This window comes from Salvia miltiorrhiza, unplaced genomic scaffold (genome assembly GCF_028751815.1).
Source record: "Salvia miltiorrhiza cultivar Shanhuang (shh) unplaced genomic scaffold, IMPLAD_Smil_shh fragScaff_scaffold_143_1, whole genome shotgun sequence".
NCBI classification, from domain to species: Eukaryota; Viridiplantae; Streptophyta; class Magnoliopsida; order Lamiales; family Lamiaceae; genus Salvia; species Salvia miltiorrhiza.
In genome coordinates, this window is record NW_026651418.1 from 64,350 (window position 1) to 90,966 (window position 26,617).

At 36.9% G+C, this 26,617-nt stretch overlaps 3 protein-coding genes and 1 long non-coding RNA gene across 5 annotated transcripts; 1 reads left to right on the top strand and 3 right to left on the bottom strand.

Annotated features, from left to right (window-relative positions):
• Window positions 1-1,253: 1,253 nt before the first annotated feature.
• Window positions 1,254-1,975, bottom strand: LOC131002548 (receptor-like protein 9DC3). The gene is made up of 2 exons (XM_057929017.1): window positions 1,351-1,975; window positions 1,254-1,291 (listed from the first exon to the last, which is right to left on the bottom strand). The coding sequence occupies exons 1-2, from the start codon at window positions 1,973-1,975 to the stop codon at window positions 1,254-1,256; spliced, it is 663 nt and encodes a 220-aa protein (XP_057785000.1).
• A 4,969-nt stretch (window positions 1,976-6,944) lies between these two features.
• On the bottom strand, window positions 6,945-8,316 carry LOC131002503 (uncharacterized). The gene is made up of 2 exons (XR_009094324.1): window positions 7,649-8,316; window positions 6,945-7,218 (listed from the first exon to the last, which is right to left on the bottom strand). It is a non-coding gene; the product is annotated as an uncharacterized LOC131002503 (long non-coding RNA).
• Window positions 8,317-15,833: 7,517 nt separating this feature from the next.
• On the top strand, window positions 15,834-17,531 carry LOC131002549 (uncharacterized). The gene has a single exon (XM_057929018.1). The coding sequence runs from the start codon at window positions 15,834-15,836 to the stop codon at window positions 17,529-17,531; it is 1,698 nt and encodes a 565-aa protein (XP_057785001.1).
• A 6,472-nt stretch (window positions 17,532-24,003) lies between these two features.
• LOC131002504 (DNA excision repair protein ERCC-1-like) lies at window positions 24,004-25,458 on the bottom strand. 2 transcript variants are annotated; one of them, XM_057928981.1, is made up of 4 exons: window positions 25,308-25,458; window positions 24,761-25,061; window positions 24,590-24,674; window positions 24,004-24,293 (listed from the first exon to the last, which is right to left on the bottom strand). In XM_057928981.1, the coding sequence occupies exons 2-4, from the start codon at window positions 25,006-25,008 to the stop codon at window positions 24,117-24,119; spliced, it is 510 nt and encodes a 169-aa protein (XP_057784964.1). In that variant the 5' UTR covers window positions 25,009-25,061; window positions 25,308-25,458; the 3' UTR covers window positions 24,004-24,116. The 2 variants fall into 2 exon arrangements, with proteins under 2 accessions (XP_057784964.1, XP_057784965.1); XM_057928982.1 differs by lacking the exon at window positions 25,308-25,458 and having other exon boundaries at window positions 24,761-25,283.
• Between the last annotated feature and the right edge of the window lie 1,159 nt (window positions 25,459-26,617).

A 26,617-nucleotide genomic window follows, 5' to 3' on the forward strand; every position in this document is an offset into this window, starting at 1 on the left:
ATTTTACTCTAAAAAAATTAGTGTCCTATTTTTACAAGTTCGAAAGTTTTTGTCCTAATTTCCAAATCAACCTAAGTTACTGTCCTAAAAAATCATCGAACTCGTATTATTCAAGTAGAAGAAATAATGTTAGTTGAATTGAAATAGGTCACAATTTCACACGTCAAATCTCTTGAATTTTAATTTAATGGTTTGATCATGATAATGACAAAACAAATTTAATTGTAAGTTATATTGATGGTCTCCACATGCCCATTTCATAGCCGACCGGCACTAGAGTCAATAGAAATGTGCGTGAAATTCATTCATTATAGAGTCAATTTCGAGAGTAATTTATTAAATATATTTGATATTACCTTTTTTTAAGCATATATTTGATATTGCTTGATAGACTGTATAGTTATACCTTTTGATTTGTTAAGTACCTGTACAATTTTTTTGCCAATAGGTTCTTGTACTTTTTTTGATAAATTATACAAGTAAATAAAAAAAAATTAAAGTCTGCACGATGATGGACTCGAACTCAAAACCTCAGGCCTTGAAAATTAACCAGTTATTGAAGAACCGAAAAATATCATTGGAGGATATTTTCTCGTAGATCCATTAAAAACTTAATTTCTTGTAGATGACTTGAATTTGTCGCGCGTGCGAAAAATTGCTTTAATTAGTATTCATTTTCAAAAATTGTTGAAAGGGAAATTAAATTATCTCCAAGTGTAGAATAGACTTTGAATTAAGCAGAAGACCAGATGTGCATCACATATTTTTTTTTTTGCCTATTCCCACCCATATGATATGAGTGACAATTAGATTTTGATTTTAATAGAATTTAGGCAAAATTTATTAACTCATTTACTTATTTACTTTGTTTTGGTAAATCCTTATTTAACAAATATGATAAATCCATTATTTTTCCATTACCATTGTGCAAATTAATTCATTTTATTTTTATCTCGAATTTCTGTTAAATTGCATTTTGCATTTTGCAAATTAAACTGTATAAACTGAAAATTAAACTGTATCTACATCTTTCGATGTGAAAAATTTAATAAAATTTTTTTATTAAAAGAAGAAAATAACTGCTTTTATCATACCGGGACTCCATATCACAATCACTTTTCAAAGAAAACCCACAACGAAGAATGAAGAAAATTGTAAGAAAATCAGCAAAATCACTGTCCTTTTCTTCGTGTGATGGCTTCTGGGGAGGCTGAGATCAATGCGTCACGTAGCAGCAGGAAATTTTATAAACTCTAAATCACAAACTCACGAGTAACAATAAAAAAACAATCTGAAGCCCAGAAAAGAGAAAAAGAGTAAGAAAGAAAAGTTCATAATAATTCCACCAACCATCTTGGCCTTTCTTTAAAATGCAACAACCAATTCCAATCCCAACGCCAAAAAAGAATTCCACCAACCATCTTGGCCTTCCAAATCGAATAATGCAACAACCAATTCCAATCCCAACTATGATTCCACTTCCATATCCCATCACCACACTTCTCCATCCAAATCCATCTATAAATCCATACTCTTCTTCTTCTGGCCGCATCCGCTGCCCATTCTCCTCGTTGCATTTTCTCGTCAATGGAACTCCACACAATCTCAAGTTTCCCACGTATGAATCATTCTCAAATGTGGAAAACTGATTAGATCGTGGTATTTGTCCCACGAGATCATTCATCGAAAGGTTTAATTTGGCAAGAAATGTCAACCTCGTCAATTCACTTGGAATTCTTCCATCCAATTTGTTCGATGACAAGTCCAATGATTCAAGCACACTTATATTTCCAAGAGATGCAGGTATGTGTCCCATGATATTATTGTGGGACAAATTCAGGTATCTCAGAGAATTCAGATTACCTATGGAATCTGGAATACTACCAGAGAAATTGTTGGAGGATAAGTCAATGGTTGTAAAGGCTTCCAACAGTCTCGTCAATAACTGATCTTGACCTTTCAAGGTGATTGTCATCTCCACGTGAGATGAAAAAGAGCACTCGAAGCTCAGGAAGAGCTTGTTGAAAATAAGAAAAAGAATAAGTCAAAGATTATTATTCAAAGATCATGAATAATAATTCAAAGACAAAATCTTACCTTTTGATTTTAAGGGATTATAGTTTGACATTTGATTCATCCTTACACTATAAAAGGATGCATTGTAATCTAAAGAAATACATCAAACAATACAATAACAATCATTTGCTTTTCTTTATCTTTCTCTATGCATTATGATAATACCATGTTTTAACATGGTATCAGAGCAGGCATGATTCTGGGAACTCAGAAATCATTCATCACGGTTCCAAATACCTCAAATAAAATCGGCCTTCTCAAAAATGAGAAGGGAGGCTGCCCGACTACAGATTTTGCAGTCGGCAACCAACCGCTTCAAAACCAACATTTCATCATCGGAAGAGACCGGGACCGAACTTACCACCACATTCCGCCCTGCAACACGGCCGGAAGTGCGGTTGCAACAAATCACCGCCGATAGAAGCAAAGAAGGCGGAGGAAAGAACCCAGGCGTCTCGGTCGTCGCCGCCGCCCAATCTTCGCTGCCGCCGCCGAATCATTACTACGGCGTGGCTAACTGTCAAAAGCCTACCGGAGCAGCGGCGGTGGCTGCGGGAGCAGCGGAGGCGACCACAAATCGGACATCTCCGGTTGGGCAGAAGAGGGTAGAGACGCAATTAATGGCGGATGCAGCACTGGAACGGCTGCTGGAGAAGCTCCAGCAGCTACTGCTGTACGAAGCCCAGTTGGTGAAGAACGTGAAGACCCAACTGGAGAAGCTGGAGATGAATCTCCGGGTCTTTAGAGCATTCCTTGCAGATTCCGCGCAGTCGGTGAAGGACGACGACGACGCCGTCTTTGAGGAGCTCGTCCGCCAGGCAAGTGACGTCATTTACGAGGTGAAGGACGTCGTCGATCAATGCCGCCGCCGGAGCCAGAACTCTGCGGCGGAGCCGGCGAAATCGAAGGGCTGTGAAGAATCCAATGTGATGATGATGAATGAGAGAGAGGCGGATGGAGAAGGAAGGGGAGGCGGATGGAGAAGGGAATTAGGTATAGGGTTTGGTGTTTTGACACTAAACCCTCATTCTTCTCTTTATTTGCAAAAGATACCCCACCCTTTAAAATCTGCCCCCCTAAGTTTTCAGAAATTACAGAAACACCCCAATCTTCTACATAATACTAAAATTACTTCCACTGCATATCAAATCTCTAGTGATAAACAAGATAGAGATAAAAAAATGGATTTTTGATTGTGGGGCCACAGATACAACATAGCCCAATTTGAAAATTAAAAAAAAAAAAAAATCAAATTCAAATCAACGTACTCCTAAATACGAGTATAAACTATTTACAAATTCGAAGAAATTCAATCACTCCTAAATACGAGTATAAACTATTTAAAATTCCAAAATTCAATTGAAGAACTCCTAAATACAAGTATAAACTATTTAAAATTTCAAAATCAAATGAAGAACTCCTAAATACGAGTATAAACTATTTAAAATTTCAAAATCAAATGAAGAACTCCTAAATACGAGTAAAAACTATTTAAAATTTCAAAACTCTCCAGTGCCGAAGCAGAGTTCAGAGGAATCAAAAGTGGTCTGACCGAAGTTCTTTGGTTAAGAAGACTACTCTCAGAACTGGGTCTCCTACCATCAAAGACGTGTCAGATGTTCTGCGACAATAAAGCTGCTATCAGCATATCTGAAAATCCGGTGCAACATGATAGAACCAAACATGTTGAAGTTGATAGGCACTTCATCAAAGAGAAGATCGAAGGAGGGATCGTGACCTCCCGTTTGTGAGGTCCGAAGATCAGCTCGCTGATATCCAAACCAAGGCTGTGGACTTCAAAAGTTTTTCAGAAGTTCTCTCCAAGTTGAGTATCGGAAATCCCGTCACTCAACTTGAGGGGGAGTGTTGAAAATAAGAAAAAGAATAAGTCAAAGATTATTATTCAAAGATCATGAATAATAATTCAAAGACAAAATCTTACCTTTTGATTTTAAGGGATTATAGTTTGACATTTGATTCATCCTTACACTATAAAAGGATGCATTGTAATCTAAAGAAATACATCAAACAATACAATAACAATCATTTGCTTCTCTTTATCTTTCTCTATGCATTATGATAATACCATGTTTTAACAGAGCTTCCATCCAAAACGGAAATTCATCTTCTATTCTATTATTTCCAACATCGAGACCCTTTAGACTTTTGCAATTGATTAAGGATTTAGGTAAATCTTCCTTGCAATTTATTACCACTCAAATTGATGGACTGAAGACTACACCCTTTGATAAATATTGATGGAATGAGGCCACTAAAGTTATTTGCATTTAAATGAATTATGGACAACGATTTGCTCATGTTTCCAAAGCATTGTGGAACTGTCCCTTCCAAACTGTTATTTTAGAGTAGAAGAAACCGAAGGGATGTCAAGTTGCAGATGGAGAATGGAAGCTCACCATTTAATTTGTTGGAAGAGAGCAATAAATACTCCAAATTTGATAGATTCCAAATGGTGGATGGTATTGGACCTGGAAGTTTGAGAAGTCAACGTAGATATATATTGCTTTAGAGACATAAAGAAACATGGCAATGAAGAAATACATTTTACGCACGTGAAGTATTTTGATAGAAATTAAATTAGCTCTACTATTCTTATATCACCCATGCATGTCTCATATATTCAATGGCATCTTAATTTAATATAGCATTTGTTAACATTGATCCTTAAAATTAATAGAGTTACAATATGGTTGGAAACAACAAATCCAACTATTGTTAAAGTACTTTAGTTAATTAAGCACGAGCTAATTAAATGAGAACAACCTAGCAAGTTGAGAAATCAAAGATTCAAAATTAATTAGATAAGTCATCCTTTTCTATTTCATATGTGGAGTAACAAAGGAATTAGACAAATCACATAACTTATATGAACACACGTATAAACAAATTTCCTTGCAATTTATTAACACTCAAATTGTTAGACTAAAAAATACACCCTCTCATAAATATTGATGGAATGGGGCCACTAAAGTGAATTACATTTAGATGAAATTTGTCCAAAGATTTCCAAACTGTTATTTGAGAAAATGAGAATTTGAAGGGATGTCATGTCGCACATGGAGAATGGAAGCTCACCATTTAATTTGTTGGAAGAGAGAGCTAACATTTCCAAAATGGATAGATTCCCAATGGTGGATGGTATTGGACTTAAAAATTGAAGAACCCTTCATTTCAATCGCTTTAAAGATGGAGCATAGTAAGAAAGACATTTTGTTTTGTACTTGAAAACATACGCTGAAACTTTATTATTTGCTAAATGCCTCTAAAGTATAAATCAATTAGCAATGCACACAAGATATTTTGTTACAAATCTTATATTTCCCTGTATCACGAAGACATGCACACCAAGTATACTTGATGACAAATCATCTGTTAACATTGAGAAAATAGAAGATCCAATAATATGGCTGGAAACAGAAAATCCAACTGCTGTTAGAGTATTTATCTAACTAAGCATAAATTAGTTATATGAGAAGAAGCCAGCAAGCTAAGAAAACAAAATAAGCTAAAGATCTGATCAAGTTTTGCAAGCGTTTCTGCCAAATTGCAGATAGCAAGTAGGGATGGCAATCTACCCGCGGGTAGTGGATATCCGCAAAAACCCGAACCCATTAGGGTGGGTTTGGATACCATTTGATATCCACGGATAGTTTCGTGGGTACAATTCACTATCCATTTAGTTCGTGAGTATGGGTTTGGATACTTACTATCCATACCCGCGAAACCCGTTTACCCGCGAAAAATACCCGTCAATTACCCGTCAAATATCCACAAAAAATTCTATAAAATATGGGCTTTAAATACATATTTTGAGATTATGGGCTAGTATTTTATATTTTAAAATAGGCCCAAACAATAAGGCCCAAAGTCTAATATTGAGCACCGCAGTCGTCTCAAACCAAAGCTATTATAAGCATTAATGTGTACTCAAAATTGGCTACGAAATCAACTCGAAGGTATGTAAATTTATAATTATAATTAATCTTTTATTTCATATATCTAATGAAAATAATTGCTTATTTCATAGGTCAAGGAAAGAATGGAAGCTTTTGGACTTGTCTTGAAGATGAAGAAGAAGAGTTTAATGAAGAGGGTTCTATTTCTACTGTCGAGCAAATATAGATATTGTTCTTTGTTGGATTTTATATTTTAGTTGATGAATTTAAACATTGTTCTTTGTGAATTTGAATTTAAACATTGTTCTTTGTGGATTTGAACTATGCTATTTGTGTTGATTTTTTTTTTCTATTAAATTTGTTGTAAATTTATATTTAAATTCTATTTCGTGGGTATCCAGCGGATAGTGGGTGTAACATCCGGCATTTTCACTACAGTATACTATATATTATTAATATTATTTGGGCCAGTCTTTGTTAGTATATGGAAGGAGTTGAGTTACATGGAGACTTATAGCTATAGCAGCCCAAATCCTTTATTATTTCAAGTTGGATCAGGCTATTATTTTAGAAGCCCAAATTATATTAATAAAAGAGATGGGCTAAGATTTTAATTTATACTAAGAGCCCAATTATTCAATTAATTCTGAAGCCCAAAGCTTAACATATGAGCTAGTTGTTTTATTATATAGAAAGAAGTCCAAGTCCAATCCTTTATATCATTAGTAAGGCAATTAACTTTTAATTAGATTTAAGACATTAATTAGAGTTGTTAAGTCAGATTAGCTAACAGAAGGACGCGTAGCTTGTAACTTTTACGCAGCTGCTTCACATCAACCGACTCAAACGAGTATATCTTGAGTAGCCTCAGTAATTCCGTTTTGTTTCCATTCTGCAAATCTTAAACACGCAGCAATCATCCATTCAAACACACATCCTCCACAGCAGACATCAAAGAAGGTAGTCTTTCTTATTCAATACAGTATATTCAGTATGTAAAGAAAAGCAGTGAAAACAGACATAGCTACACCAGTTAAGCACAAACAGAGATATCTCTAACTCTAATTTCTATAACCACAGCACGATTTCCCAACCATTACAGCTTCAGTTTTTCAATAATCAATCAATGAAAGAACATAAATTTACAATAAGAAAGGTAGAAAAAATAGAATCTTGAGCATTGATCAGGGGGCGGGCTGCCTCGCCGGAGTTGAATCATCGATTCCTGAGATAAGGAAATAGTTAGGGATTTGCTAAACAAGCTATTAAACTAGAAAAGAAAGAAAGTAAGAGAAACAGAAACAGAGGAGGAAGAAGAGGCAAGCGATAGCAGCAGCCGCGAGCCACCGCGGCAAAGGCGCGACTGCCGGCGTTGCCTGCGCCACGGCGGTCCGCGGTGGCCGCCAGTAGCAGAGAGAGTTTGAGCGAGGGAGAGAAACAGAGAGTAAGACAGAGACAGAGGGACACGGACATGAGAGAAAGTAGAGCGAGATAGAGGCAGGGAGAGAAGAGCAGAGCGGCGGCGACCGCCGGCGCTGCATGCGCTGCCGCTGCCGCGGCCGCCGCAAGCAAGAGGGCAGAGGGGAAGATCGAGAGGAAGAACAGAGAGAGGACAGAGAGAGATCGATCGTGAGAGAGGGAGGAAGCTAGATTACCTGAGACGGAGGTGGCGGTGGTGCCACAGAGACGGCGGCGGCAGGGGCGGGCCTCGCCGGAGGGGCGAATTTCAGAGGGAAAAAGGAAGGCAGCAAACCCTATAATTTGGAGATTTTAGAAATTGGGAAGGAAGTAGGGAAGAAAGAAAAGGAGGGGGAAGGAGAGGGCCGGCCTCGCCGCGCCGGAGGCGGGGAGGACCGGCGACATCTGCCGGAGGAGGAGAGAGCGCCAGTAGAGATAAAAAGGAGAGAACGCAGAGAGAGGGAGAGAGTGATGCTATTGCGTAGAAGAAAAGGAAAAGGGTGATTAATTTGTTTAGATTAGATTTTATTTATTAAAGAATAATGGGTAATTACAGTTGGGCTTAAACAATTACTTGGGCTAATAAGAGCTGATGGACTTTTGTAAATTAAATTACTGTTGGGCTTGGGTTGGTTAATTCAGTAGTGGCTTTGGTTTAAAATTGGTCTTAATTTAATTATTGTGCTATTATTAATTTAGTTGGACCCTTAATTTTGTTAAAGTGAGCTAAGTTATTTTAATTTAAGCCTATAAATATATATAAAGGATTATTAGCTATTAGCTAATAATTGACTTGATTTATTAAATAGCCTGGACTTGTAGGATCATTATAATTAATTTATGCTATTACTCTATGTAATTATGCATAAACTAGACACTAGATTATTATAGACTCAAGTTCTTGAAAGAAGAGAAAAATAGATTTATATTATTTCCAGTTAATAGCTATTTATTAAATTAGAGTAAGTGGAGTTTTGAATAACGTCAGAGTTATGAATATCGCAATTTAAGTTGTGGTTTAGATAATATGTTGGTATTTATTGATAAGTTCATCATGTAGCAATTAATCTTCATTCCATAAGTTCCAACCGAACTATCACCTTAAAACCAACATAAGTATTCTCTAAATAAATTTCATATCATGTTCTCATTATTTATTAGTCAGTATTTATACTGAAGGTCAAATACAAGGGAAAAGAAGTAAAGCATTAGTTCAAAGTTACTTGTGTCGTCAGACCACGATCAGGTGGGCTTTCTAAACTCAAAATATGAAGTGCACACTATTTCATGATGTTTACATGAATGAAGTTATATTAAAGTTGTTGACTTGCCAAAACTTTTATGAGCTTGTATGATACTTATCTGGCACTAGAAGTTAATCGAATTCGGATCCTGTTCTATCCAGATGTTAGACAGGATTAGTGTACACAAGGGACCGTGAACCGATCTAGCATATCGGCCGGCCTAGGACCGTGAGCCGGTTTAGCGTATCGGCCGGCCTAGGACCGTGAGCTGGTTTAGCGTATCGGCCGGTCTAGGACCGTGAGCCGGTTTAGCGTATCGGCCGGTCAGTGACCGTAGAAGGTGGCCACCTTCTCGGCACACAGTTATCATTGCAGATATGGTATAATACAAACAAGTATGTCTGCAGACGCATGTGAAGTTTATGATAATTACATAGAAGTTTTACAGTTTTGGCGTGCACAAGTTATTTAAATAAAACTCTTGTGTGATGCTTGAGATGGCAAGTTCAATATATAGCTCTAAGAGCAAGCTTTCAAGTTATTCTGGCATGTGACCACTGAGTGCTTTTTAGTACTCAGCCTTGCATATGTTTTCTAAATGTGCAGGTTAAGCTGTGATGCAGATGGATGTCGGCAGAGCGAAGCTTTGAAACATAAGTACTAAATTAGGCTCAGGATTTCATGTCTTCATACATGTAATCCACTTAAGCTATTCCGCTGCAACACTTAGTATATTTTACTTTATTGATATGTTGTACAGATTTTGAATCAATAGCTTTGAGAAGTATGTCACTTAAAAATTTGACAACTTGTCGTTATGTATTGCGAGTTGTCTGCTTTTGAGCTTTAGAAAAGATTGTTTATGATTACCAAATATTTTGGTAAATTATTGTTTAAGCAGGTTAGTGATTTTTATTGAGATCTATTTCCTTTTTCATTTTCTTATTTTGTTTTTAGTCACACTTTTTCCCAACTTAACAATTCACTAGCTTAGGTCGGGCTGTGACAGTGGGTATCCGGCGGATAGCAGGTATCCGTCGGATATTGGGTGACGGATACCCGTCGGATAGCGGGTTTCGCGGATACCCGACGGGTAGCGGGTATCCGCGGGTAGCGGGTTTGGATACCATTTGATATCCATGGATAGTTTCGTGGGTAGCAACCACTATCCATTTAGTTCGTGGGTATGAGTATGAATAGTAACTATCCGTACCCGTCGTACCCGATTGCCATCCCTAATAGCAAGGGATGTCAAGTTGTAAATGGAGTGGAAGCTCAACATTTACTTTGGCAGATAATTTGAAATATATTTTCAACAAATGTATCTAAAACCAACAAATTAGGAAATGGACGACAGATAATTTATATAATGTTCCATATATCTCATTTTTTTACCACTAAATTGATTTATAATTGAACTAAAGATGGCCTAAAGTTTTCATAGCATTGTGGAATTTCTTATTCCCAAGATATACATAATCAATCTCTTTGATTGCCAAGTCGTAAAAGAATTGATTTGATTATTATAACACGACCACAAAAATAATAAGTATAATTAGAACACTATATTTAATGGTTCGTTTTTGTCAATTTGAATACATTATTAGGTGAATATTAAATGGTAATTGTTCAATCCAAATAATTTTGACTCGGTTCAATTTAGTCTTGGCAATGGTTCAATTAAGTGGGGTCCTGATATTTACAAATTGGTTTTCAGTTGTTAAAATAAAATTAAAAAATTATTTTTTTTTATCAAATCGTATGGTTTATTGCTAAAAGATTAATGTACAAGAATTTATATCTAACCTATTCAATGCAGAGTCATATATAGTTAATCTAACCAATCTAAAATCATAATTACTATTAGAAAATTAGTTAGTGGTGTGCTTTTTCTAATTATATGAAAGTGAATATATATTGTCATATGGGCTAATTTGTAAACAATTCCATTTAATTAGATCGATGTAAACCGAGTCAAGTATAGAAAAAGACAGAGTAATAATAATAATAATAATAATAATAATAATAATAATAATAATAATAATAATAATAATAAGAGCCCACCGTAGTAATCATGAGCAATATATCTTGTGAGCAATATCAATTAAGTATTGTGGAAAATTGGTTTCAATTATTTTTCTTGGATGCAATAATTTTCAAAAATCGATTGAGAGGGAAATATAATCATCTCTTACACGACGGGCAATAGACTTTTACTTAAGCATAAGACTAAATGTGTATCACATATTTTTTCCAATTCTCATGGTTAGTTACAATATACCAAACTCTTTCACTAAAGTTTTGGCTTAAAGAGTAGTGCAGACATACCATTTAAAGAGGTGTTGCTGAGGTCTAGATGACGGAGACTTGTGATGTTCAAAATTTGTCTTGGAAATGGTGCACTAAGATTGTTGGAACTCATGGCTAATATCTCTAGATTATTGAGATTACCAATCTCTTTCGGTATACCACCTGTGAAATTGTGTTAAATCATGAAAGCTCGATCTGAATTAGGCATAAAGATATGTTACAAATTAAATAGTATGACCTCCAAAATCATAAGTATTAGTAGAAAATTAGTTAGTGATGTGCTTTTCCTAATTATATGAAAGTGAATATATCATATGGGCTAAATTGTAAACAATTCCATTTAGATCGATGCAAACTGAGTCAAGAACAGAGAGAGAGAGAGATAATAATAATAATAATAATAATAATAATAATAATAATAATAATAATAATAATAATAATAATAATAATAATAAATAAGAGCCCGCCACAGTAATGCATGAGCAATATATCTTGTGATATGGGATTTTAAGGCAAAAAGTATATATTCATATTTCATCACTTTTGGTTCGTGAAGTCTACATCCCTTGCATGAAGCCACTAAACTAATTTGTATTTCATATGATGGATATAACTGTAAAGAGTAATGCTAAATAGCCAAATTGTGGCCACCCACAATTCACTTAAATAGAAAAAAAAATTAATTTATTTAACTTATTTTTTAAAATAAAAATAAGATTTAGTTATTTTATTGTATTCTCTACATTGTAGTTATTTTTTTATAATTTTTTTGTAACTTTTTATTTTTATTAAAAAATAAATAAAAAATAAAAGTTGCAAAAAAATTACAAAAAAATAACTATAATATAGAGAATACAATAAAATAACTAAATCCTATTTTTATTTTAAAAAATAAATTAAAAAAATTAAAATTTTCTATTAAACTAAATTGTAGGTGACCACAATGTGGTTGCATAGATTTATTGAACTCTAAAACAATGCAAAGCTTGAAAACAAAGCATGAAATTGAATGACGTTATATATCATCAATTGATTTCGAGATTATCAATTAAATTATTAGTATAAAGATAAGACCATACCTTTCAAATTGTTCTGGCGAAGGTATAATTCCTTAAGCTGTGTGATGTTCCCAATTTCTCGAGGGACATTACCACCAAAGTTGTTGTCTGACAAGTCAATACTCACAAGTTGTTTACATTGACCCAAACTCAATGGTATATCTCCCTCCAATTTGTTCTCCGATAGGTCAAGTAGTTTGAGTTTTTGAAGGTTTTTATGCGAGCAAATGTCTTTTGGTAAGCAGCCTGATAAAGTATTATCGATAAAATACATCTTCCGTACGCAAAATATATATGCCTTAATAGCTTCAGCACGAATTTTAAGAATTTTGGTAAGTTTTTGTTATGTGTATAATACTACTATAATTTAATTTAAATTACAATTTAAAATAATTCCCCATCGAAATACTCACTAGCTTTTTATATTTGGAGACTATAATACATTAAATCTAGATTTAGGTGCATGCCCGGTTTTATTGTTAGATTGAACATCTGAATAAAGAATCAGTATTAATAAAGTTGAAAGTAAAATGAGAAAATAATAATTAAATTGCTTAGCTATATATACATCACATTACCGAGGAACCGAAAAATATCATTAGAGGCAAGAGCCGTAGTTTTGCCATTTTTCCAAAAATCTACGTTTGAACCGAATGACATTATCAACCAATTTCTGGATTATCAATAGAAATGAAATAGTAAGGTATCAAAGTAGTTAAATTCTCAGTATAGAGATAAGAACATATATACCTCTCAGTATAAATTCCCAATTTTTTTTTTATTATTTCACCTCTTTTGAAGCTGGTATGTTCGAATTCTGGTGCTATATCTTGCAATAAGTAATCGGATCTTTAGGCTCATGGAATGACAAATGAATAATTAAATTTCTTAACTATAAAAAAAATTAATGGCATCTTCTATATGGAAAATTGCTTTCAATTATTTTTCTTGGATGCAATAATTTTCAAAAATCGATTGAGAGGGAAATATGAACATCTCTTACACGACGGGCAATAGACTTTGACTTAAACATAAGACTAAATGTGTATCACATATTTTTTCCAATTCTCATGGTTAGTTACGATATACCAAACTCTTTCACTAAAGTTTTGGCTTAAAGAGTAGTGCAGACATACCATTTAAAAAGGCGTTGCGGAGGTCTAGTTGACGGAGACTTGTGATGTTCAAAATTTGTCTTGGAAATGGTCCACTAAGATTGTTGTCACTCATCCTTAATATCTCTAGATTATTAAGATTACCAATCTCTTTCGGTATACCACCTGTGAAATTGTGTTAAGTCATGATAACTCGATTTGAATCAGGTATAATGATATGTTACAAATAGTATGAACTCCAAAATCATAAATATATATTGGAGAAAATTACTTAGTGGTGTGCTTTTCCTAATTATTTTTTAATAAAACTAAAAAAGTTACAAAAAATTATAAAAAACTACAATGTAGAGAATATAATAAAATAACTAAATTTTATTTTTTTTTAAAAAATAAGTTAAATAAATTAATATTTTTTCTATTTAAGTTAAATTATTAGTATAAAGACAAGAGCATACCTTTCAAATTGTTCCAACTAAGCTCTAATTCCTTAAGCTGTGTGATGTTCCCAATTTCTTGAGGGACATTTCCACCAAAGTTGTTGTCAAACAAGTCAATACTCTCAAGTTGTGTACATTGACCCAAACTCAATGGTATATCTCCCTCCAATTTGTTCCACCTCAGGCTAAGTAGTTTGAGTCTTTGAAGGTTGTTATGCGAGCAAATGTCTTTTGGTAGGCGGCCTGATAGGATTACTATGTAAATAAATAGATTCTACTAACTACAAATTTAAAAATGGTTAGAGAAGAATACAACCATGAAAAGAGTTTCCACTCATATCAAGATAAGCGAGTGAAGAAAGATTTCCAATTTCCTGTGGAATGCTTCCTTCGAGTCCCATATTAGAGATATTTAATTTATTGACCCTGCTACGACGTGAATCACAAGTAACTCCTCTCCACGTGCAAAACGAGGTTCCACTGCTCCAATTATTTTTCAACATATTGAAAGGATCTGAAGTGATGTGGGATTTCAAAGCAAGAAGTATGGATTCATCACTTTTGATTTGAGTTATGTTCTGTGCAGCAGAAAGGCTAACACAAGAAAACAATATGAGTGGCGAAAGAAGGAAAAATGGGGAAAATGCATCCATATTGTGAGTGCTAATTGTGTGAGAAAACAAAAAGGCTACCAATTGGCATTTATATTCAAATCTAAAATAATTGTAGCAGAGTCTATTTACAAGTCAAGTCTACGTTTCATATGAAATTCTCAAAGCTTGAAATGAATTTTTAATGTTTGGATACTATAGTGCATCAAATCTAGATTTAGGTGTATGATAGGTTTGATTATAGAACAATATATAAAAAGTGAGTACGTATTTTCCCTACATTTTTTCCTCCCTTTTTCTCTTTCTTCTCCACCAATTTTTTCAATATTTTTCTCTGTATCTTCCTATTAATTTTCTCTATTTGTTTTTTATTCTTTTCTAAACATCGTCAAATTTGATTCATGATAAAAATTCAATGTGCATCTTAATTAAATTTAACTTCGTTACAAGTTTTTCAATATGATATAAAAATCATCAAAAAGGAATTTAAAACAAATCGGTTATGAAAAATTTAAAATTTAAAATATTTTGTTTTCGCTCTTTTCATAAAAAAAAATTGTATATGAAAATATTTATTTATTTAAACATGTCGTTTAATTTCAATGTACGTACTAGTTTGAATGGAGAATCAATATTATTCAAGTTGAAGATAATGTTAGCTTAATTGAAATGGGTTCACAATTTAACACATCAAATCTCTTGAATTTTAATTTAATGGACGTTTTGATCATTATAATGGCAAAACAACTGTATATTTTCCTTATGAAAAATTGCGCCTTGTATTATTTTCTTGAATGAGATAATTCCCTGAAATTGATTGAAAAGGAAATATATATTTTTTTATTACTTTTTAAAGTGTATGATTGCGTGATATAGTCAATATAATATTAATTGTATTAATGGTCTCCACATGCCCGTTTCAATATTTCAGAGGCGACCGGCACTAGAGTCAATAGACTAAATTAAATGTGCGTGAAATTCATTTATTATCGAGACAATTTCGAGAATAATTTATTAAATATATTTGATATTACTTGAGAGACTATACGAACTTTGAAGATATAAATTAGACGAACTGTTTTCCAATTTTTTTTTTATCATTTTTAATTCTTCTTTATTTTTATTTTTTTCATTATTTAGAAAAAACAAATTCATTTTTTCCATCGTCACACCCCACTCTCCTAATTCTGCCTTCCAAATCCCTCCTTTCTATTCAACTTCCATTATTGTTGATAGGGATGGCAACGGGCCGGATCTGGACCGGGTCTGGCCAATACCAGATCCAGATCCGTTTTCATATACCAAATCCAGATCCAGATCCAGATTCAGATTCAGATCCGTGGATCTGAAAATTTTGGATCCAGATCTAGATCCGTCAGATCCACGGGTCCACGGGTCCAGATCCATGGATCTACTATTTTTAAATTAAATTTTAAAAAATTCACAAAATCAACATCTAATTTCCATCATGAAAAATATAACACAAAATACTTTTATGTAATTACTTTTAGTTTTTATTCTTTTGAATATAATTTATTTATTATTTTTAATTTAGATAATATTATTAGTAAACTAAATATAAAATATAAAAGCTCTTCGCCGTCGTTATGGACTCCGGTCGCTTGCCTCATGGCGACCACGATCGATCGGCGTTGAACCTCCCTGTTATTTCCAACAACTTCTCTAGATCTTCCCCAGAGAAGCTGTCACAAGCGGAAATCCCTACTGGTAATGAGAAAAACCCTAGTGATATTGATGAAACAGTCATGGTGGAGGAGGTTGTTCCCACCAGCGAGAAAGAAGCGGTTCCAACCTCCTCTTCAGGGAAGAAGACTACTTATGCTGCTGCCTTAGGGCCACGGGTAAGAAAACCGGATCTCTCTGCTCATAGATTTCAGGCCCTTCACACCTCTTCTTCAGGAGGCATCGACACTTTGAAGATTCCCTCGGACTTCTTACAACAACGTGTTATGGAGTTTAAGTTTGCTCTCATAGGGAGATTGATGTTACGTAAAGGATCGAAACCTAGGCTTACACAAGATCTAAAGGCTGAATTACAAAAAATTTGGAATACTTCTCAAGAATGGCAGTTGATACCGATGGGAAAAGGTTTTTTTACCCTAAAATTTAGTTCGTTGGCGGACAAAAAGGTGGCTAAGGAGAAGCTAAATCTTGAGATATCTGACGGTTGTTTGCGTCTTAGGGAATGGGTTCCGAAATTTGACCCCTATAAAGAGTGCTCCTCATTGGCTCAAGTTTGGGTGCGCATTTACTATTTACCAATTGAATTATGGCATCCGGAAGTGATAGCGGCTGTTGGACGTTACTTGGGAAATCCGATCCGCATTGATGGTGGTTCGGCGGACAGAGATGTGGGTCATTATGCTCGGGTCCTAATTGAAATTGATCTTGCCTTACCTCTACGGGAATCCTTGATGATTGATGAGGATAATAGTTCCATCTATATTGAGTTCAGTTATGAGTCCTTGCCTACGTTTTGCAATCACTGCAAAATTGTTGGTCATACACCAGAGAAATGCAGAAAACTTAAGCAGAGGGAAGATCTTAAGAACAAGAAAAAAATGGGAGATACGGGTTTGGAGGACAAGGCCGGAGACTCGACCCAAGATAGGCAACAGTTGGTGGCTGAATGGCAGCAAAAACAGCCGAAGGCCAACCGGCCATCGATGCAGTTAACTGAGACGGTCCCTTCTGAGATTACTGCTACAGACACCTCGAAGAAGTGCTTAGAGGGTGGGGATAGTGCGGTTCCGGTTGCTTCTAAGAGTAAGGAAGCTGATATTCCTATCGCTATTGGTAACTCTTTCCTGGCTCTTTCGGATAATGAGAAGACGGGTCCGGATTTGATTGAAAAGATCTTGGTTGATGCTTCGGAGACTAAGTATGACAACATCATTAACATTGATCCTGATCAGGATGGGCAGCAACCTGATTCCCTCAGACTAAAAGGGGGGGCGTCCCTGGATCATAATGCTGATCTCAAGGTGCTAGCGCTTGAGAATGCTATGAAAATTCAAAAATTGGAGGCCTACATTCAAGAGCAGGAGGTCAAGAAGAAACGTGGAAGGCCTCCGGGTTCGAGGAGGGGAGGAAAGACTCTTCATACGCCTGCAGCTGACTCTATTAAGAATAGACTCCGAAAATCCACAGATTTGGGACAAAAGGTCCAGAACTTTGTCATCGAGGAGCCAGAGAGTGCGAGTTTACGCACGATGCATAACTTGGCTGCTAAAAGTTGGGCGGCGGAAATGGAGCTGGAGGAAACTCCATCTCCAGATTTTTGATCTTCCCCTTATGAATGTGCTTGTTTGGAATGTCCGTGGTTTTACGGACGATTCTAAACAGCTCATGAAGGAGCATTGCCGCTCCTTCTCCCCGATTGTCGTTGGCATCATTGAACCTAAAAAGGGTCTTCACAAAGTGTCGAACAATTACTGGCACTCTCTCAATCTCTCTCCGCGGCACCAGAATTGCAGGGCACCCCGTCGGCCTAATATTTGGTTCCTTGTGCAACCGGCGGTGGTTACTAATATTATTTTCTCCTCGGAGCAGGCTATTGTTTCGGACTGTACCTGGCAGAATATCAACTTTAGGGTTGCCGTGGTCCATGGAGCTAATGACTCTATCCTCCGGCGTGATCTTTGGTATGATCTTCTTCATTTTGTTGATGGTCAAACTATCTTCATTGGTGACTTTAACGCAGTTAAAGGAGCGAATGAGCGTTTTAGCTCGGTTATGCCTTCCCGGGCTTCTTGTTTGGATTTCTGCAGATTTATTGATAACACGGGTTTCTTGGAACCTCAATCCACTGGCCTTCAGTTCTCTTGGTCTGGTCGACGTTTCTTACCAACTCATGTGGAGTCCCTGTTGGATAGGGCGCTTATCTCTCCTGCCTTCGCTGATCTTTGGAGCTCGGTCATCACTCAAGTGCTCCCCAGATCCTCTTCTGATCACTCTCCTATTGTGCTTCACTGCAGTTCGCTTACAAATCCTGGGAGGAAATCGTTTCGGTTCTTGAATATGTGGACTGCCCATCCGGATTTCTTGGAAATTGTGGGAACTTCCTGGAAAGATAGTGTCAACACGCCTTGCCCTATCCTCACGGTTATGCTGAAACTTAAGCGGCTTAAGGGTGTCCTCCGTGCTTGGAATAAATCTGGATTTGGCCACGTGGACATGAAACTTGCTGATCTGCAAAACGATTTACTCAGTATTCAGGATTGTATTTCTCGTGAAGGGTACACGGACGCTTATTTCGATGAGGAGATTTCGAAACAAGCTGAGATAAGCACGATGCTTTCTCGAAAAAATGCTCACATGCAACAGCAAAGCCGGATTGCTTGGCTTAATGACGGTGATAGGAACACGGCTTTCTTTCACCGAATGCTCAAGTATCGCCACTCGGGCTTGATGATCAGCCATCTTTACATCGATGGTGTGGCTGAGTATGACCAATCTGCCATTGAATCTCACATTGTGGATCACTTCACTGCGTTGTTCTCGCAAGGGGAGGCGAATGAGATTGATTTGACTCATTTGGAAGCTAATATTGACATGCAGGTTTCTTGGGAGCAGAATAAAGAGTTGACAACGATCCCCTCGGATTTGGAGATCTCTAATTCGGTCCTTGATATGGACGCCCACAGCGCCCCGGGCCCCGATGGGTTTTCTGGCATGTTCTATCACAAGTGCTGGGATATTATTAAAGAGGATATTTTTAGAGCGGTTCGTTGTTTTTTCCTCAATTCGTACCTGCCGAACGGATGCAATGCGAATACTCTCATCTTGATCCCGAAGTCGGATTCGGTTTCCACGGTGTCGGATCTTCGACCGATAATTCTCTCGAACTTCTTTTTCAAGATCATCTCCAAGATTTTGGCGGTTCGTTTAAATAAAGTGGCTTCGGTAACTGTTTCTCCTAATCAATTTGGGTTTATTGGTGGGCGTTCTATCCACGATTGTATCATGTTAGGTTCTGAGGGCTTCAACTGTATGAATCGCACGAACCGGAAATCTAACATGGCCTGTAAAATTGATATCAAGAAGGCGTTCGACACTATGAGCTGGGATTTCATTTTGAAGATGCTCCGCGTGTTGGGTTACCAGGACATCTTCATTTCTTGGATTGATATTATTTTCCGCTCTGCAAGATTCTCTATTCTTTATAATGGGCGTATCAGCGGTTATTTTGCTTGTACAAGAGGAGTTCGTCAAGGAGATCCTCTTTCTCCTATTCTCTTTGGGATCGCGAAAGATTTGCTCAGCCACATTTTCTTAAATTGTGTGACTTCGCGCCATCTTATTCCGATGAGTTATAGCAGGAGCATGGATTTCCCGACTCACTTGCTTTATGCGGATGACATCTTACTTTTTTGTCGAGCCTCGGTTCGCAATGCCAAGAAAATTAAACATATCCTTGATTACTATGCCAGTTTATCGGGTCAAATTTGTAGTATTGAGAAGTCGCGTATTTACTTTGCGCAGGGAGTTACAACCCCCATGAAGAGAGGCATCAATAGCGTTCTGGGGTTCACTCAAGGTGGGGATCAGGTCACTTACTTGAGCGCCCCTCTTTTTGTGGGACGTCCTCGTGCGGCGCATTTTATGGGGATAAAGGATAAAATTGTGCAAAAGTTCTCCCGCTGGGCTGGTCTGAACCTCTCGATGGCAGGTCGGATGTGCCTTGTTAAATCCGTGATCCAGAGTTCGATTATTCATACCATGATGGTGTTTCGCTGGCCGAAGTCTTTGCTCCACGAGTTGGATAGGAAGTGCAGAAATTTTATTTGGACAGGAGATACGGAGAAGAAGGCCTCTTGTGCTGTTAAATGGGACCGTTGCTGCGCTAGTTTTGAGGAGGGCGGCCTTAGCATTCGGTCCTTCTCTTTGATGAACAGAAGTTACCTCATGAAGATGGCGTGGAAGGTGATCAATGGAGGCACTCTTGCTTCCAACATTATTGCTTCAAGATATCTTTCTTCTTACGGTTATGCGAAGAAAAATATGGCTAGTTCGTCCATCTGGATTGGGTTAAAACAGGAGGTGATTGACCTCGTGGATAATTCTTACACGGCTATTGGTGATGGTCGATCCACTTTGTTCTGGATTGACAACTGGCTTGGTTATAGACTGTGCGATAAGTTGGGTATCCCCGGCTATCTGCTCGAGAGGCTTACTTACACGGTCTCTGATTATTTCTTCGAGGGCTCTTGGCATTTCTCAGAGAATTTTGTTTCGAATTTCCCTGAGATTGTTTGTGACATCCTGCATCTTCCAATGAGCAGTGAAAAGGACGCTCGCTTCTGGAAACCTTCGATACATGGTAACGTCACCTCGTCTATCGCCTTTGCTCATATTAACCGCCACTATCCTAGGGTTTCTTGGGGGTCGTGGATTTGGGATCCTGTCATTCCGGTGCGCCGCTCCTTGGTTTGCTGGCGTCTTATCCACGGGAGACTGCCTACGATGGATTGCTTGAGACGTCAAGGTTTGACGACTCCTAATGTCTGTCCGCTCTGTTGGAATGCTGCTGAGTCTATAGATCACATTTTCTGGCAATGTCGGATGGTGGCGCCCATTTGGCAGACCTTTCTTAATTGGTTTGGGAAAATCGAGCTTATGGATTCTCTGGATATTTATTCCTTCCTTTCTTTTGCTTGGAATATCACGTTCAGTTCCCTCTTACAAAAGCTCTGGAAGATTGGTGTTATCAGCCTTATTTGGATAATCTGGACGAGTCGCAACAATGTTATCTTTGAAGATCAAACGTTTAGCGCGGTTGCGGTTATGAAGTTCATTAAGGTGGTTTATAAGGAGATGGATTGCATTAAGAAACTCGGGTTTATGAATAATATTTGGAGTGATTATCTTACTCTTCGTGATCTTGGAGTGAAGTCTAGACCCGCTCCCCCCCCCAAATTACATCTCTGTTTATTGGTGGCCGCCTGACATTGATTGGATCAAAGTCAACACGGATGGCTCTGCCCCGGGAGCGCCGGGCCTTATTTCTGCTGGTGGGGTCTTTCGTGATCACAAAGCTGACGTTTGTGGTTGCTTTCATATTAAGGGCGGAACTGGCTTCGCCTTCGAGGCTGAGCTTCTCGGGGTTATCACTGCCATCGCCATCGCTCATAATCGTGGTTGGCGCCGCTTATGGCTTGAGGCCGACTCCTCCTACGTGGTGAATTTGCTACAGAAAAGATGCATGGATGTGCCTTGGAGATTTAGGAATTATTGGATGGATACTCTCTTGCGCCTTGAGGATTTTACGTTCATTGTTACGCACAATTATAGGGAAGGGAATGCGGCTGCGGACATCATGGCTCATTCGGATCGCCGGGAAGGCTGGTGGCCTCATGAGATAGAGGAAATTAAGGAGGCGGTGCGGCTGGACATGTCGTCGCACAGTCACACTCGTCGTATTTAGTTTTTGGGTTGGATGGTTGGTTGTCTCCTTGGAGAAGAGGTTGTTGTTGGGAGCTGGTGTGTTTGGCGTTTTGTCGAACACCTGGGGGAGGCTGCTGGCGCGTGGAGAGGCTTTCGGTCGTGGCGGTTTTTGGATGAAGCTTCTCTGCGCGCTGCCCTGCGCTGTGCGCGACCCTGCCCTCTGAGGACACACGGCGACGGCGGCTCACCGGCCGTGCTGGTCCGTTGGCTGGGTAGGATGAGTTTGGTTGCCGCGTTAGAGGGTTCTGCTGCTGGCTGCGGTTGGATGGCTACTGGTTTTGCTCCAGCCTTCTGTCGAGCACTTGGCGGGCGTATTGTTGGTTCGGACGGCAAGGAGCTTTGGGGTTCCGCTTGGCCGATCTTCTTGGTGATGTTTTGTGCTTTCGGGAAGTTCACGGCGACGGCATTTAACCGGCCGTGTGCTTTTTCCTTTGTTTTAGTTTGGTTTTTGGGTTCGGTCTTGCTAACGGCGACGGCGTCTAACCGGCCGCTTAGCTTCCTTTGTTTGGTTTTGGGCGATGGCGTCTCTCTGACCTTTAGCCTGTTTTATTTTTGTTCTTGTTGGGGTGCGAACCGGGTTGGTTTGGGGACGATGGTTAGGCCGGAGTTCCGGAAACTTTCCCTTCCGCTCGTCCCCCTTTTTTGTTTCCGTTCGTAGACGGGTACTCTTTTCCCTTTTTACGGTTTTTCCCTCTGGGTTTTCCGTAAAAAGGTTTTAATGAGGCTCGGCCCTTTGTTGGCTTCTTGTGCCTTCAAGGGTTCTAGGTTTTTCTTTCCTCTTTTATAAAATCGCATTTTATATAAATATAAAATATAAAAAAATATATATGGAATAAAACGGATCCACGGGTCGGATCTGGGCCGAATCCGGATCTAAAATTTCAAGATCCAGATCCAGATCCGTTTTCAAAACTGAGATCCAGATTCAGATCCAGATCCGTCGGGTCCAAAAAATTGAGATCCAGATCCGTTCGGATCTGGATCCACGGATCTGGACCGGGTCCAAGATCCACTGCCATCCCTAATTGTTGAGCTCACAAAGTCTCTCTATTTCCCTATCAGTTTAAATTAAAGTTAACATTATAACTTAAATTGAACCTTAGTTCGGAACTATAATTATATCAATCATGAAATGCTTTAAAGCATCATTTCTAAAAATGTATTCGATAGTAGATGTTTCAATCAATGTGACACAACCAGAATAATTTATGTTAAGAGGCCTAGTTCAAGCAGCAAAACTGATGCACCAAAAGATTCTATCTCATCAACTGCGTGTAGATATTGAATTGTATTTGTTTGGATATTTGGTCTAGTAATACAACCAACTTAAATTCAGGAAAAATTCAGCCTTTACTACATAAATTATTACCGAATTGTAATTACAATATATCTAATTAAGCACGACAGAAGTCTCACAGAGCAAACTAAACTAATGAATTACAACAAATTAACAAAGATCTAGAAGGGTATAATAGTATAATCATAATTATTTTATTATTATTTTAATTAAGGGGCATTAGTGATAAAATTGGGGGCTGTGTTTAATATTAATTGGAAGTTATATTATTGGTCTCCTCATGATGACCGGCACTAGCATAGAATAGACTAAAAATTGGGCTATATGATTTTTTGCTTTGAAATTTTTTTGGGCCTGAATCTAGCTTGTATGACCCACTTCGTTTTGTATATTTAAGTTCAAATTTATAATATATTTATGTAATATATTTACTAACCTTTCACGTACAGAAAAAGTCGTTTGAAGATATATTTGCATTGTTTCTTGTGGTACTTCTAAGTAATTTCACAGTTAGCCAATATTGGGCTATTTTTCTTACGCCAATATTTTTTTGAGATACTAAGGAATTAGACAAATCGCATATCTTATATGAACACACGTATAGACAAATTTCCTTGCAATTTATTAACACTCAAACTGTTACTTGAGAGAATAAGAAATTGAAGGGATGTGAAGTAGAAAGTGCTTAAATATCAGAACAGTTAGAGAAAGGGACATAATCAAGTATGCTTTTAGCATCCACATCAAACCCTTCATATATATAACCATAGTATAACAAAATGCCGTTTTTTTTCTCAGTTTGTTAATGATATTATATCTTGCTTTCTGGGTATCAAATTATAAATTTACTTTCGTTCAAATTCTGGTCTTTGGAAGCCAAAAAGTACTAGTTAACCAAGATTTTGCAAATAAAAAATAAACCCAAGGCAAAAGGAAGTGGCCAAGTTAGGTTTACGGTCCTCATTGTTGCACAGAGGCGTTGTTAAAGGTCCTTTCTCAAGATTTCAGTTAGATCAAATAGGTGTATTTCAATATGATGGTGTCAAGATATTGTTATCTCAAGAGCCTGTGCCAAAACACATGTTTCTATGATCATAATAGTGGCTACATCGGAATAAGAGTGCTGTCAAAACATGCCATAGGAAATGTACTTGATTCCCAACATATAAACATCGATGAAACTGTACTTGACTTCAAACCTCAAATAAAGCGCACAAGTATTTTGGCCCAACAAGTAGTCGCAAACAACATCAGCGAAAACCCATCGAACATTCCTTATATGCTTTAGCAAAGGGTTGCCCTTCTGCATTACAAGACAAACATGGGAAAATTTAGAAATCATATTATCAAGTATCAACCTACAGGACCTGGAAAACATAGTTATCTATTCCCAATGGAGCATGAAAATGCCATTTATCAAAATTTTGGTGGCTAATCTACACTTTTTAACTGGCTCCCCAGGTTACGTTTAGTCATGTTGAGCCCACATAACATATAACAAATTAAACATTAACGATGAGTTTCACATGCTATTTCACCTATGTATCAAAGCATTATTATTGATTGAACATATTGGTTATAGTGCACAAAAAAACTCACCTGTCTATGGCTAACGATGATGGCATTCCGATTTGCACCAGCTGGTGAAACTGAAGTGGAAGGAGCTTCAGATTGAATGGTTTGCCTTCAACACAACCAACATCCTACATTAACCACTCTAAACCAAAAAAGCATTCTCATAATTATATATAGAGAGAGGGAGATAGAGACCTTGGATAAGATCCTTGAGAGGATGAAGGGGCATCTTTGGAGGACTGAGCCACTGGTGCAGACGGCGGGGTGGTGTAAAATTCAGTGTTTTTGATAAAATTGAAAGCTTGCGAAAAGGAGGAGGAAGGCTTGAATAAAGATTGCGACTTAGGTTGGGAGCTCTCAACCACCTCTTCATATGAAGGTATTTTCACAACAAATGATGCATTATTCTGTTTCTGCTGCTCAGGATCACCTCTGTTTTCCATCTTCACAGCTCACTCTCCTAATTCACCTTTCCAAAATCCCTCCTTTCTACTTCCTTGATCAGTTTAAATCAAATTTAACATTATAATTTTACCCAACCTTCAGAACATTCAATAAACACATACAACCAAATCAATTCAGTAAAAATTCAGCCTTCACTACAGAAAATTCTACCGAATTCTTCCGAAGAAGTCTTACGGGACAAATTACATCCATGAATTACAGCAAATTAACAACATAATTTGTTTCAGAAAATGGTCGCATATAAATCGACCTAATTTAGATGAAGAAGGAGAAGTACGTCGAATGGAAGAGCAGAAGTGATGGCGGAACAATTTAGCCGGAACGGATGATGCGCACTGCGGCGGCGGCGGCGGCGGCGGCGGCTTGCTTACCGATGCTCCAGACGGCGGCGGAGAAACGCGGCCAAGGAGAGAATTGGGAGAAACAATTAAATATCAACTGTAAACCTCTTCCAACTTATCTTGGATCAAAACGACATCGTCTTAATTTATGAAGTATTAAAATTGTTTCTTGTGGTTTGGTTTGGATAGAGTAATTAGTCAAAGTCGATACATAATTTACCATCAACTTGAAAAAAGTGTTACAATTTAGGATATTATTGAACATATTAATTAACTTCAAATTTAATAATTAAAACATATATAATTATATATCATTTAATTTATTTTTAAAAATAAAAATAGGATTTAGTTATTTTATTGTATTATCTACATTTTAGTTATTTTTTAATAATTGTAACTTTTTTATTTTTATTAAAAAATAAATTTAAAATAAAAGATGCAAACTCGAAACATCGAATACTAAACCCTAAATAATGAATACTAAGCCCTAAACACTGAATACTAAACCTAAATAATGAATACTAAACCCTAAACACTGAATAATAATTAAATCCTAAATAATGAAGACTAAACCCCTAAATAATGAATACTAAACCCTAAATCTTGAATACTAAACCCTAATGGTAATGTTTACTTTTATAAAGCCTAACATATACATTTGTATGTACAAATGTATACTTATGTCAATATAAGTATTTCTTATCATTCAATATTTTTCTACAACCTAAATCCTGAAGACTGAACCCTAAACACTGAATACTAAACCTTAAACCTTGAATACTAAACCATAAACCTTGAATACTAAACCTTAATAGTAATATTTACATTTATAAAGCCTAACCTATACATTTGTTAGAACAAATATATACTTATGTCAATATAAGTATTTCATATCATTCAATATTTTGTCGTAATGAAAAGTAACTATTGACATGATGTAATGTAATGTTAGCAAGTAAATGTTTTTGTAAGTGAAAGTAGTTATTGATGTGAAGAAAAGTAATGTTATTTTCATTCGTTAATACTTTTATTTTTAACTATTTGGTCAAATAACAATTATTGTGAACAAATGTAATAATTTAGAAACATTACATTTCATTGTAACAATAATAACTTTTTATTTGATTTAAAAAAATTACTTTTTATTACGATAGTAATTACTTGACCAAATAGCTAAGAATAAAAGTTATAGCGAGTGAAAATACCATTAATTTTCTTCACATCAATAATTACTTGAGAAAATAAC